The 12,858-nt window shown below is 38.9% G+C and overlaps 1 protein-coding gene across 4 annotated transcripts in view; it reads left to right on the top strand.

Annotated features, from left to right (window-relative positions):
• The window catches only part of KDM5A (lysine demethylase 5A), a 389,966-nt gene that overhangs the window by 155,205 nt on the left and 221,903 nt on the right, over positions 1 to 12,858 (top strand). For all 4 annotated transcript variants that reach the window (XM_053718826.1, XM_053718824.1, XM_053718825.1 and 1 more), the window contains 2 exons: positions 7,661 to 7,811; positions 9,060 to 9,177. In XM_053718826.1, the coding sequence (XP_053574801.1) occupies positions 7,661 to 7,811; positions 9,060 to 9,177 (269 nt within the window). The remainder of the gene's footprint in view (positions 1 to 7,660; positions 7,812 to 9,059; positions 9,178 to 12,858) is intronic.

Below are 12,858 nucleotides of genomic sequence, written 5' to 3'. Positions count from 1 at the left end.
AAAGGCAAAGCCTGCTTCTAAGTCCACATGAAGGTGCGGCCCTCATTCCAGCTCAGCTGGTAGGGGGCAGGTTACGTTTTTTCAAGGAAATTTGGATCAATTCTGTTCACAATCTTTGGATTCAGAGCATTGTTTCAGAAGGGTACAGAATTTGTTTCAAGTTGAGACCTCCTGCAAAGAGATTTTTTCTTTCCCGTGTCCCAGTAAATCCAGTAAAAGCTCAAGCATTTCTGAAATGTGTTTCAGATCTAGAGTTGACTGGAGTAATTATGCCAGTTCCAGTTCCGGAACAGGGGATGGGGTTTTATTCAAATCTCTTCATTGTACCAAAGAAGGAGAATTCTTTCAGACCAGTTCTGGATCTAAAAATATTGAATCGTTATGTAAGGATACCTACGTTCAAGATGGTAACTGTAAGCACTATCTTACCTTTTGTTCAGCAAGGGAATTATATGTCCACAATAGATTTACAGGATGCATATCTGCATATTCCGATTCATCCAGATCACTATCAGTTTCTGAGATTCTCTTTCCTAGACAAGCATTACCAGTTTGTGGCTCTGCCGTTTGGCCTAGCTACAGCTCCAAGAATTTTTACAAAGGTTCTCGGTGCCCTGCTGTCTGTAATCAGAGAACAGGGTATTGTGGTATTTCCTTATTTGGACGATATCTTGGTACTTGCTCAGTCTTTACATTTAGCAGAATCTCATACGAATCGACTTGTGTTGTTTCTTCAAGATCATGGTTGGAGGATCAATTTACCAAAAAGTTCTTTGATTCCTCAGACAAGGGTAACCTTTCTGGGTTTCCAGATGGATTCAGTGTCCATGACTCTGTCTTTAACAGACAAGAGACGTTTAAAATTGATTACAGCTTGTCGAAACCTTCAGTCACAATCATTCCCTTCGGTAGCCTTATGCATGGAAATTCTAGGTCTTATGACTGCTGCATCGGACGCGATCCCCTTTGCTCGTTTTCACATGCGACCTCTTCAGCTCTGTATGCTGAAGCAATGGTGCAACGATTACACGAAGATATCTCAATTAATATCTTTAAAACCGATTGTTCGACACTCTCTAACATGGTGGACAGATCACCATCGTTTAATTCAGGGGGCTTCTTTTGTGCTTCCGACCTGGACTGTAATTTCAACAGATGCAAGTCTCACAGGTTGGGGAGCTGTGTGGGGATCTCTGACGGCACAAGGAGTTTGGGAATCTCAGGAGGTGAGATTACCGATCAATATTTTGGAACTCCGTGCAATTTTCAGAGCTCTTCAGTTTTGGCCTCTTCTGAAGAGAGAATCGTTCATTTGTTTTCAGACAGACAATGTCACAACTGTGGCATACATCAATCATCAAGGAGGGACTCACAGTCCTCTGGCTATGAAAGAAGTATCTCGAATTTTGGTTTGGGCAGAATCCAGCTCCTGTCTAATCTCTGCGGTTCATATTCCAGGTGTAGACAATTGGGAAGCGGATTATCTCAGTCGCCAAACGTTGCATCTGGGCGAATGGTCTCTTCACCCAGAGGTATTTCTTCAGATTGTTCAAATGTGGGAACTTCCAGAAATAGATCTGATGGCGTCCCATCTAAACAAGAAACTTCCCAGGTATCTGTCCAGATCCCGGGATCCTCAGGCGGAGGCAGTGGATGCATTATCACTTCCTTGGAAGTATCATCCTGCCTATATCTTTCCGCCTCTAGTTCTTCTTCCAAGAGTAATCTCCAAGATTCTGAAGGAATGCTCGTTTGTTCTGCTGGTAGCTCCGGCATGGCCTCACAGGTTTTGGTATGCGGATCTTGTCCGGATGGCCTCTTGCCAACCGTGGACTCTTCCGTTAAGACCAGACCTTCTGTCACAAGGTCCTTTTTTCCATCAGGATCTGAAATCCTTAAATTTAAAGGTATGGAGATTGAACGCTTGATTCTTGGTCAAAGAGGTTTCTCTGACTCTGTGATTAATACTATGTTACAGGCTCGTAAATCTGTATCTCGAGAGATATATTATAGAGTCTGGAAGACTTATATTTCTTGGTGTCTTTCTCATTTTTCCTGGCATTCTTTTAGAATACCGAGAATTTTACAGTTCCTTCAGGATGGTTTAGATAAGGGTTTGTCCGCAAGTTCTTTGAAAGGACAAATCTCTGCTCTTTCTGTTCTTTTTCACAGAAAGATTGCTGTTCTTCCTGATATTCATTGTTTTGTACAAGCTTTGGTTCGTATAAAACCTGTCATTAAGTCAATTTCTCCTCCTTGGAGTTTGAATTTGGTTCTGGGAGCTCTTCAAGCTCCTCCGTTTGAACCTATGCATTCATTGGACATTAAATTACTTTCTTGGAAAGTTTTGTTCCTTTTGGCTATCTCTTCTACCAGAAGAGTTTCTGAATTATCTGCTCTTTCTTGTGAGTCTCCTTTTCTGATTTTTCATCAGGATAAGGCGGTGTTGCGAACTTCTTTTGAATTTTTACCTAAAGTTGTGAATTCCAACAACATTAGTAGAGAAATTGTGGTTCCTTCATTATGTCCTAATCCTAAGAATTCTAAGGAGAAATCGTTGCATTCTTTAGATGTTGTTAGAGCTTTGAAATATTATGTTGAAGCTACGAAATCTTTTCGTAAGACTTCTAGTCTATTTGTTATCTTTTCCGGTTCTAGAAAAGGCCAGAAAGCTTCTGCCATTTCTTTGGCATCTTGGTTGAAATCTTTAATTCATCTTGCCTATGTTGAGTCGGGTAAAACTCCGCCTCAGAGAATTACAGCTCATTCTACTAGGTCAGTTTCTACTTCTGGGCGTTTAGGAATGAAGCTTCGGTTGACCAGATCTGCAAAGCAGCTACTTGGTCCTCTTTGCATACTTTTACTAAATTCTACCATTTTGATGTATTTTCTTCTTCTGAAGCAGTTTTTGGTAGAAAAGTACTTCAGGCAGCGGTTTCAGTTTGAATCTTCTGCTTATGTTTTTCGTTAAACTTTATTTTGGGTGTGGATTATTTTCAGCAGGAATTGGCTGTCTTTATTTTAGTTTAATCTTTTATTTATAACAAAGTATTCATTACAACAAAACAATTTCAAACAATAATTACACTCCAGTGGTCAAGATATTTTACATGGCAGGTTCAGTATCGTATTACATGATGGATTCTATAACAATCTTACAAGATCCGGGTTCTGCAAGTCCATATGAAAAATTGCATGTTCACATAAAGCGATTTTGTAATGGGTAAAGCTTAATTTCAGTGTGCTAAGAACATATTTTACATATTTCAACCTCATTTTCAACAATATTTAAACTCCAATAGTCAAAAACAAACTACACAGAAAGTTTTCTTGGTGAGGTTGTAGGGTTCATCTGATCAAGGTATATATGGTGATATCTATGCTTATATAACAATACTATAATAGTAGCTTCTTGTATATATCTCCTTTGCTATCTCAGAACTTGAAGTAAAGTTGGACAGTCAGATGGTTATGTCTAGGGTGTGTAGTCGGAAATGGGACTGTCGGTTTGGTTCTAGTATAATTTACTGTCCAGGTTCGGCTTCCTATCAGTCACAGCTAGTCCCTATATGACTTAAAGGGTATGTAGAGTGTTGAGGGATTAGATGGTGCGCTTCGTCTCGCTAGAGAGGAACTTTCATCTTTTACCGTGTGGTTCGTCCATATCAAAGGACGTTACTTGAGGAACTTAGTTCTGCTCAGTGTGATAGTAGGAATCCCAGAAATATAGCATTTCAGCGTAGAACTCTAATCTGCCAGTTTTGTAATAAAAGAATCTTTCTAGTGATAGATTCACTTCCATTTGTGTTTTCCACATTGATAAAGTTGGAGTGGACTCAGTTTTCCACATCCTTGGGATTAATTGTTTGGCGCTGCATATGGCCAGTTGAAATAGGGATGTGTACTGCTTAAACTGGAATTTGGACAGGATATGAAATAAATATATCAAAGGGTCTAAAGCAATCTCATGATTTAATAACCTGCTCATTTCTTGGTTGATGTCTGTCCAGAATTTTAAAATCCTAGGGCACTCCCACCAGATATGGTAAGGTGTTCCTTCACTCAAGCACTTCCTCCAGCATCTATCTGATGCTTCTGGGAATATATATTTTAATCTATGGGGAGTGAGATACCACCGAAGCAAGAATTTGTAGTTAGTTTCTAGTAGGGTGGCTGAATGTGCTGATTTACTGGTATGTCGAAAGATATCAAGCCATTCTTCCTCCGAGAGTGTGTACGGAAGTTCTTTATGCCAAGATAGTATTGTAGAGATTTGTTTGGGGTCAGGGGGTGTGAGTAGGATTTGATATAGGGTGGTTATAACGTGGGCTGAAGGTGAGCTGAAAGTGCAAAGTTTTTCGAAAGGGGTACGATCTCTTGTTGTGTGTTGTTTAAGTTTATGGGTGTGAACAAAATGTGTAAGTTGTAGATATTTGAACCAGTCAGTGAATTGTGTGATTCCTAAGTCCATTAATTGTTGTTTAGATATTAATTTGTTCGCTTCCAGTAGTGTATACAGTGGGAGGAGATTGTCTAGGCTGTTCTGTGATTTAGGTGTAACTAACATCCCTATTGGGAAGTCTGGGTTGGATAGAACAGTCGTCAAGGGAGAAGGGATAGTTGAGATATGTGGGTTTTTGGCTATAGTCCTAGACCAGACGGCAAAAGTTTCTCGTATTATAGGGTAGATTTTTGTCAAGGCTGGGTGATTCCCGTTCGGTTGCCAGCAGTATGCGCCAAGTTGGGGGGATCTAGTCAGGTCGTGTTCTAATAGCAACCAAATCTTGTTATTTTCGTTAGGGGTTGTACACCAGTCTATCACTCTTTTTAAGAAGACTGCTGTTCGGTATTTTATTACGTCTGGTACTCCCAATCCCCCATATGTTTTTGATAGGTAGAGAGTTGTTCTAGCTATTCTGGGAGGTTTCTTTTTCCAGATATATGAGTTCATCACAGATTGGAGTCTATTAAGGTAGGTATCTGATAACGGTATAGGGACCGTTTGGAACAAGTAAAGGATCTTGGGGAGTATGGTCATTTTGGCCACTCCTATCCTGCCCAACCAAGATATATTTTTATTTAGCCACGCTGATGTGTCTCTAGTTAGAGTGTTTAGAAGTGGTTCATAATTCAGTTCAAATAATTGTTGTACAGTACTAGCGAGGTGAACCCCTAAGTACTTCAGTGAGGACCTCTGTATTGAATATGGTACCTGTGAGCTAAGTGCTTGAATGTCAGACTCATTTAGATTTATGGGGAGCAATTCAGATTTATGTTTATTAACTAAATAATTAGAGTGGAGGCCGAATTCTTCCAGTGTGTCTCGTGCCGCAGGTAGGGATATGTTTGGATGAGTTAGTGTCAGTAGTAAGTCATCTGCATAAAGTGCCAATTTATGATGAGTTGAGTTTATAGTAAGTCCAGTTATAGCAGGATTGTCACGTAATTTAGTAGCAAGAATCTCCATCGATAGAACGAATAATAAGGGTGACAAAGGGCACCCTTGTCTAGTACCGTTTAATATGGGGAAGGAGTTGGAAAGTGTACCATTAATTTTAATCTTGGCAGTGGGGTTAGTGTAAAGGGCTAGAATTTTTTGAATAAAACTGTCTGGGAAACCAAATTTCTGTAGGGTAACTTTTAAAAAGGTCCAGTCTAGTCTGTCAAAGGCTTTTTCAGCGTCGGTCGAAAGTAGAATAAAGGGAATGTCATGTATAGCTGCATATTGCATAAGATGTAAAACTTTTTGGCTGTCTTTATTTTATCCCTCCCTCTCTAGTGACTCTTGTGTGGAAAGATCCACTTCTTGGGTAGTCATTATCCCATACGTCACTAGCTCATGGACTCTTGCTAATTACATGAAAGAAAACATAATTTATGTAAGAACTTACCTGATAAATTCATTTCTTTCATATTAGCAAGAGTCCATGAGGCCCGCCCTTTTTTTGTGGTGGTTATGATTTTTTTGTATAAAGCACAATTATTCCAATTCCTTATTTTATATGCTTTCGCACTTTTTTATCACCCCACTTCTTGGCTATTCGTTAAACTGAATTGTGGGTGTGGTGAGGGGTGTATTTATAGGCATTTTGAGGTTTGGGAAACTTTGCCCCTCCTGGTAGGAATGTATATCCCATACGTCACTAGCTCATGGACTCTTGCTAATATGAAAGAAATGAATTTATCAGGTAAGTTCTTACATAAATTATGTTTTTTCTGATTCGGGCATAGATACCTTAATTCAGGCATGTAAGCCTGTAACTAGGAAGATTTTCCATCAGATAGGGCATAACTATCTTTATTGGTGTGAATCCGAGAGTTGCTCATGGAGAAAAGTTTGGATTCCCAGAATTTTGTCTTTTCTCCGAGAAGGATTGGAGAAGGGTTTATCAGTGAGTTCCCTAAAGGGTCAGATCTCTGTTTTATCTATTTTGTTACACAAGCGGCTGGTAGATGATGTCCCAGATGTTCAATTATTTTGTCAGGCTCTGATTAGAGTCAGGCCTGTGTTTAAACCAATTGCTCCTCCATGGAGTTTGAATTTAGATCTTAAAGTTCTTTAAGGGTTTCTGTTGAGCCTATGCATTCCATAGATCTTAAGTTATTATCTTGGAAAGTTTTTATCTTGTTGCCATTTCTTCTGCTCGATGAGTGTCTGAGCTTTCAGCATTACAATATAATTCGCCTTACCTTATTTTTCATTCGGAGAAGGTGGTGTTCTGTACTAAACATGGTTTTCTTCCTAAGGTTGTTTCAGACAAGCACATTTCTTAGGAGTTGTCGTTCCTTCCTTGTGTTCTTATCTTTCTTCTCGGAAGGAATGTCTGCTACTTTTTTTGGACGTAGTCTGCGTTTTTAAAAGTTTTATTTACAAGCGACTAAGGACTTTCGTCAATCGTCTTCTCTGTTTGACATTTTTTCTAGAGAATGTAAGGGTCAGAAAGCTTTAGCTACTACTTTCCTTTTGGTTGAAGAGTGTCTTCCGTTTTTGCTTATGAGCTTGCTGGACAGCAGTCTCCTGAAAGAGTTATGGTTCATTCCACCAGGGCTGTTGCTTCCTCATGCACATTCAAATATTATGCTTGTTGAGCAGTTTTGCATGACTGCTACTTGGTCTTCTCTTCAATCCTTTTTTTAAAAAAAAAATTCGAATTTGATATCTTTGCTTCGGCTGAGACTGTTTTTGGGAGAAAGGTTCTTCAAGCAGTGGTGCCTTCCGTTTAGGTTCCCTGTCTTGTCTCTCACTTATCATCCGTGTACTCTAGCTTTGGTATTGTATCCCACAAGTAATGATGAAATCCGTGGGTTCATCGTGTCTTTAAAAAGAAAAGAAAATTGATGCTTACCTGATACATTTGTTTCTTTTTAGACACGATGAGTCCACGGCCCGCCCTGTTCTATGAGACAGGTTATTAATTATTTGTGAAACTTCAGACACCTCTGCACCTTGGCCTTTCCTTTCTCTTCCTAACTTCGGTTGAATGACTAGAGTGGGAGGGAAGGGAGGAGCTATATATAGAGCTCTGCTGTGGTGCTCTTTGCCTCCTCCTGCTGACAAGGAGGCGTAATCCCACAAGAAAGGATGAAATCCGTGGACTCATCGTGTCTAAAAAGAAACAAATTTATCAGGTAAGCATAAATTTTCTTTTTTAACAAGCAGATATCATCGAGCTTAAAGTCATGCTGGAGGATGCAGAAGATCGGAAGTTTCCAGAAAACGAGCTCTATCGTCGTCTCCGGGAGGCTGTAAAGGAAGCAGAAACGTGTGCGTCCGTTGCTCAAATGCTGCTGACCAAGAAACAGAAGCACAAGTAAGAGTTCTTCATAATGTTGTTACAACAAATAATAATATTCTTCCTTCTACCTTCTTACTAGTTAGTACTTCACTCTTGCTAATCTGTAGTATAATACAGGTTCTGACACTTTACATTTACCCAGTCAGGTATCTGATGCTTTCTTGATGTAACTGTATTGATGTTTAATGATATTAAGTAGATAAAGAAAAAAGGTCCTATGTATTAATCTTGAATGGGTTTATTGTACTCTTTGGAATGACCTTGATATAATTCCTTATTTTAAGGTAAACTTCCAAAAGTGTGCTAAAACTTCGTTTATACTACTATACAAAAACCTATTATAGATGGGTAATTGTAAGTATGCTGTAGAACACAGAAAAATTATAGATAAAACTTAAAGGGACAGTATACTCCAGGGACTGCATGTAATAGACACTACTATAAATAATAATATGCACAGCTACTGATCTTAAGATCCAGTATAAAACCATTTAAAAACTTACTTAGAAGCTCCCAGTTTAGCTCTGTTGAAAAGGTTACTGGAACACCCACTGAAAGTGGTTCTATAGCAAAAAGAGCAGACACTCCCCTCCCTCCCCCTTCCTCTGCATATGAAAAGACTCTTTACACAAACTGGAGCAAGCTGAAGTAGGTATACACCAGTATTCTCCTAAAACTTTGGGGCTTGGTTAGGAGTCTGAAAATCAGCGCAGTTATTTAAAAATAAGTAAAATTATACATTTAAAAAAAAAAAAAAAATCTTTATAGGCTATATAAATGGATCATCTACAAAACATTTATGCAAAGAAAAATCTAGTGTATAATGTCCCTTTAACGTTTAATAATTGTAATCTAAAAAGACAGCAAAAAATAACTGAAATTTGCTGCTCGACAAACAAATATTAAAATCACATCTCTGACAGTATTTTTTATACTTAAGTGATATTCAAAAGGGTGCTGCTAAAATAGCTACAGTTATTGGAGTAATATTCGGAGGAAAATAGGGGTATGATTGTCATTAGACTGTAATGCAAACTCTGTGCTTCTCTGTTAATCTAAGCCCTTCAAATTAAATAAATGTATGAAAAGATTTTCCCCTCCACGTTAAATCCCTCTCTCATCATTTCCTTTTGGACAAACTAATATTGTAACATTAACACAGAGAGCACATTAAAATTAAATACAAAAGACCCCTGACGCTGTTGCGTTTTGCATTACGCTTTCTCTGATTGTGTATTTTAACTTTTTGACTTTGCTTTGCAGCAAGTTGAGCACAGAAAGTGGAAAATCTCGTACAAAACTCACCATGAAGGAGTTAAAAGCCTTTGTACAGCAGCTGTTCAGCCTACCCTGCATCATCACTCAGGCACGGCAGGTTAAAGTAAGTAAATGTAAAGGAAAATCATCAAATAATCTGAAATTGAAGCATTCATCAGACTTCCAACTCAAGGAAAGCAGTTATGGTTCTGTAGCCTACGTTTGTCTTTGCAATTGTTATACCAGTGGTGTTTGTACTTGGGAAAATACTTTCCTGCTTACATTTACACTTAGCATTGCCTATTATATTAATCCAGATAAAATCATTCACTATAATAAACTTATCAATTTTACCTTTATCATCAAATTTTCTTTGTTGAAGGCTAAACCTAGGTAGGCTCATATGCTAATGTCTTAAAGGCTGTCTCTTATATTATTTTATTAGCTGTTCAGAGCTAGACAGTGCTAGTTCAGGTGTGTAATTTAGTTAACAAACTAGTCACTCCCGTGGAGTCATGCATGAGCCAGCACTGATTGGCTGGAGTGCAAGTTTGTAAAAAAACAAACAAAAAAAAACACTGCAATAAGGGGCAGTCTGTAGAGCCTTAGATACAAGGTAATGATAGAGGTAAAAAGTATAGTAATATAACAGTGTTGGGGCAATAAAGTCAAAATTATACTTACCGTAGGATGATAGGGGCTTAGGAGTGTGCATGTGTCTATAGCAGGTTATGGGAGCAGTGTTTTCAACATTGTTTATAGCAACGTCCCTTTTTAATATAGATAATTATGCTGATACGTTCACCTCTTATATCCGCTTTTGTGTAGGAGCATGTAGTCCAACAAAGTCTGTACGTAAATTCCATAATAATAAACATTGGTTCACTCTAGAGCTAAGGAAGCTACGCTCTGTTAAACCTTATAGGAATGGTGATGAAGAATCATTTCAAAGAGCTAAATATTAGTTTAACCACTTAAGGACCAAGGACGTATAGGGTACATCCTACAAAAAATGTCAGTTAGTGACCAAGGACGTACCCTGTACGTCCTCAGGGCTTTCAAGTGGTAGAGGCGATCCTGATCGCTTCCAACCACTTTCAAGGGGTTGCAGTGATGCCTCGGTACAGTGTTACAACGTATTACAGTGTAACTATCGCTAATTTTGAAAAAAAAAAATGGTTTGGAAATAGCAGAGTGCTACTTGTATTTATTGCCCTATAATTTGCAAAGAACATGTAAACATTGGGTATTTCTAAACTCAGGACAAAATTTAGAAACTATTTATTTTGGTTGTTTGGTGGTTGTAGATGTGTAACAGATTTGGGGGGTCAAAGTTAGAAAAAGTGTTTTTCTTTCTAATGACACAGTGAGTCCACGGATCATCTAATTACTATTGGGAACAGGAGGTGGCAAAGAGCACCACAGCAAAGCTGTTAAATATCACCTCCCTTCCTTCCCACCCCAGTCATTCTCTTTGCCTACGTTAGAGCAAGGAAGTGGTCAAGTTAGGTGTCTGGAAAGATTCTTCGATCAAGATTTTTATAATTTTTTAACAGTACAAGCTTGTGCTGTTTGTTCTACTAGGGTGTAGCCGTAGTCCACATCAGTCTCTTCAGTAGAGCAGTGGTGGCTTTTAAGCAATTGGAACTTGTGGGGTACAATCCTCACTGCGGGGGGGGGGGGGTGCGCACGCACGGAACTGGGTACTGGCAGAAAGCCAGTACCGAACATGGCGGTAAATAGGTAGAGGGGAGTGGGTTTAGAGAGCTGTATGGGGGGGAGGTGTCAGGTGGGTGGCTGATCTCTACACTAAAGCTAAAATTAACCCTACAAGCTACCTAAATTAACCCCTTCACTGCTGGGCATAATACGCGTGTGGTGCACAGCTGCATTTAGCAGCCTTCTAATTACCAAAAAGCAACACCAAAGCCATATAAGTCTGCTACTTCTGAACAAAGGGGATCCCAGAGAAGCATTTACAAACATTTGTGCCATAATTGCACATGCTGGTTGTAAATAATTTCAGTGAGAAACCTAAGGTTTGAAAAAGTGAACGATTTTTATTTTATTTGATCGCATTTGACGGTGAAATGATGGCATGAAATATACCAAAATGGGCCTAGATCAATACTTTGGATTGTCTACTAAAAAAAAATATATACATGTGAAGGGCTATTCAGGGATTCCTGACATATATCAGTGTTACAACGTATTACAGTGTAACTATCGCTAATTTTCAAAGAAAAAAAAATGGTTTGGAAATAGCAAAGTGCTACTTGTATTTATTGCCCTATAATTTGCAAAAAAAGCAAAGTACATGTAAACATTGGGTATTTCTAAACTCAGGACAAAATTTAGAAACTATTTATTTTGGTTGTTTTTTGGTGGTTGTAGATGTGTAACAGATTTTGGGGGTCAAAGTTAGAAAAAGTGTTTTTCTTTCTAATGATACGGTGAGTCCACGGATCATCTAATTGCTTTCGGGAACAGGAGGTGGCAAAGTGCACCACAGTAAAGCTGTTAAATATCACCTCCCTTCCTTCCCACCCCAGTCATTCTCTTTGCCTACGTTAGAGCAAGGAAGGGGTAAACTTAGGTGTCTGGAAAGATTCTTCAATCAAGATTTCTTTCATGTAATTGGCAAGAGTCCATGAGCTAGTGACGTATGGGATATACAATCCTACCAGGAGGGGTAATGTTTCCCAAACCTCAAAATGCCTATAAATACACCCCTCACCACACCCACAATTCAGTTTTACAAACTTTGCCTCCTATGGAGGTGGTGAAGTAAGTTTGTGCTAAGATTTCTACGTTGATATGCGCTTCTCAGCATTGTTGAAGCCCGATTGCTCTCAGAGTACAGCGAATGTCAGAGGGACGTGAAGGGAGTATCACTTATTGAATACGATGATTTCCCTAACGGGGGTCTATTTCATAGGTTCTCTGTTATCGGTCGTAGAGATTAATCTCCTACCTCCCTTTTCAGATCGACGATATACTCTCAATTTACCATTACCTCTACTGATAACTGTTTCAGTACTGGTTTGGCTATCTGCTATATGTGGATGGGTGTCTTTTGGTAAGTATGTTTTTTATTACTTAAGACACCTCAGCTATGGTTTGGCACTTTATGCATTTATATAAAGTATTAAATATATGTATTGTACTTATATTTGCCATGAGTCAGGTTCATGTATTTCCTTCTGCAGACTGTCAGTTTCATATTTGGGGAATATAAACATTTTTTTCTTACCTGGGGTTTAGTCTTTTTTTCAATTGACTACTTCTTGCAAATTGAGGGCGGTATTAGGCCCGCGGGTGCGTCAAATGCTAAACTTTATTGCGTCATTCTTGGCGCGATAATATTTTTGGCGCGAAAAATACATCTGACGCAAATTCGTCATTTCCGGCGTCATAGTTGACGCCGAAGCCTTACACACGGTTGCCTCATTAGTGACGCAAGTGTGTCATTTCCGGTTATTATTGGCGCCAAAAAAGTTTTCAGTTACGTTGTGCGTCATACTTGGCGCCAAACCTTTTCATTATTTCAATACCCCATTGATGTTTGCCTCTTGCCTTTTTCTCTATCAGAGGGCTATGCTATTTGCATTTTTTCCCATTCCTGAAACTGTCATATAAGGAAATTGATAATTTTGCTTTATATGTTGTTTTTTCTTTTACATTTTGCAAGATGTCTCAATCTGATCCTGCCTCAGAAGTTTCTGCTGGAACATTGCTGCCTGACATCGGTTCTACCAAAGCTAAGTGCATTTGTTGTAAGATTGTGGAAATTATTTCGCCGAAT

Source organism: Bombina bombina, chromosome 6 (genome assembly GCF_027579735.1).
Source record: "Bombina bombina isolate aBomBom1 chromosome 6, aBomBom1.pri, whole genome shotgun sequence".
Taxonomy (NCBI): domain Eukaryota; kingdom Metazoa; phylum Chordata; class Amphibia; order Anura; family Bombinatoridae; genus Bombina; species Bombina bombina.
Note: the sequence above shows the minus strand (reverse complement) of the source record. Positions and strands in the feature narration are given on the sequence as shown.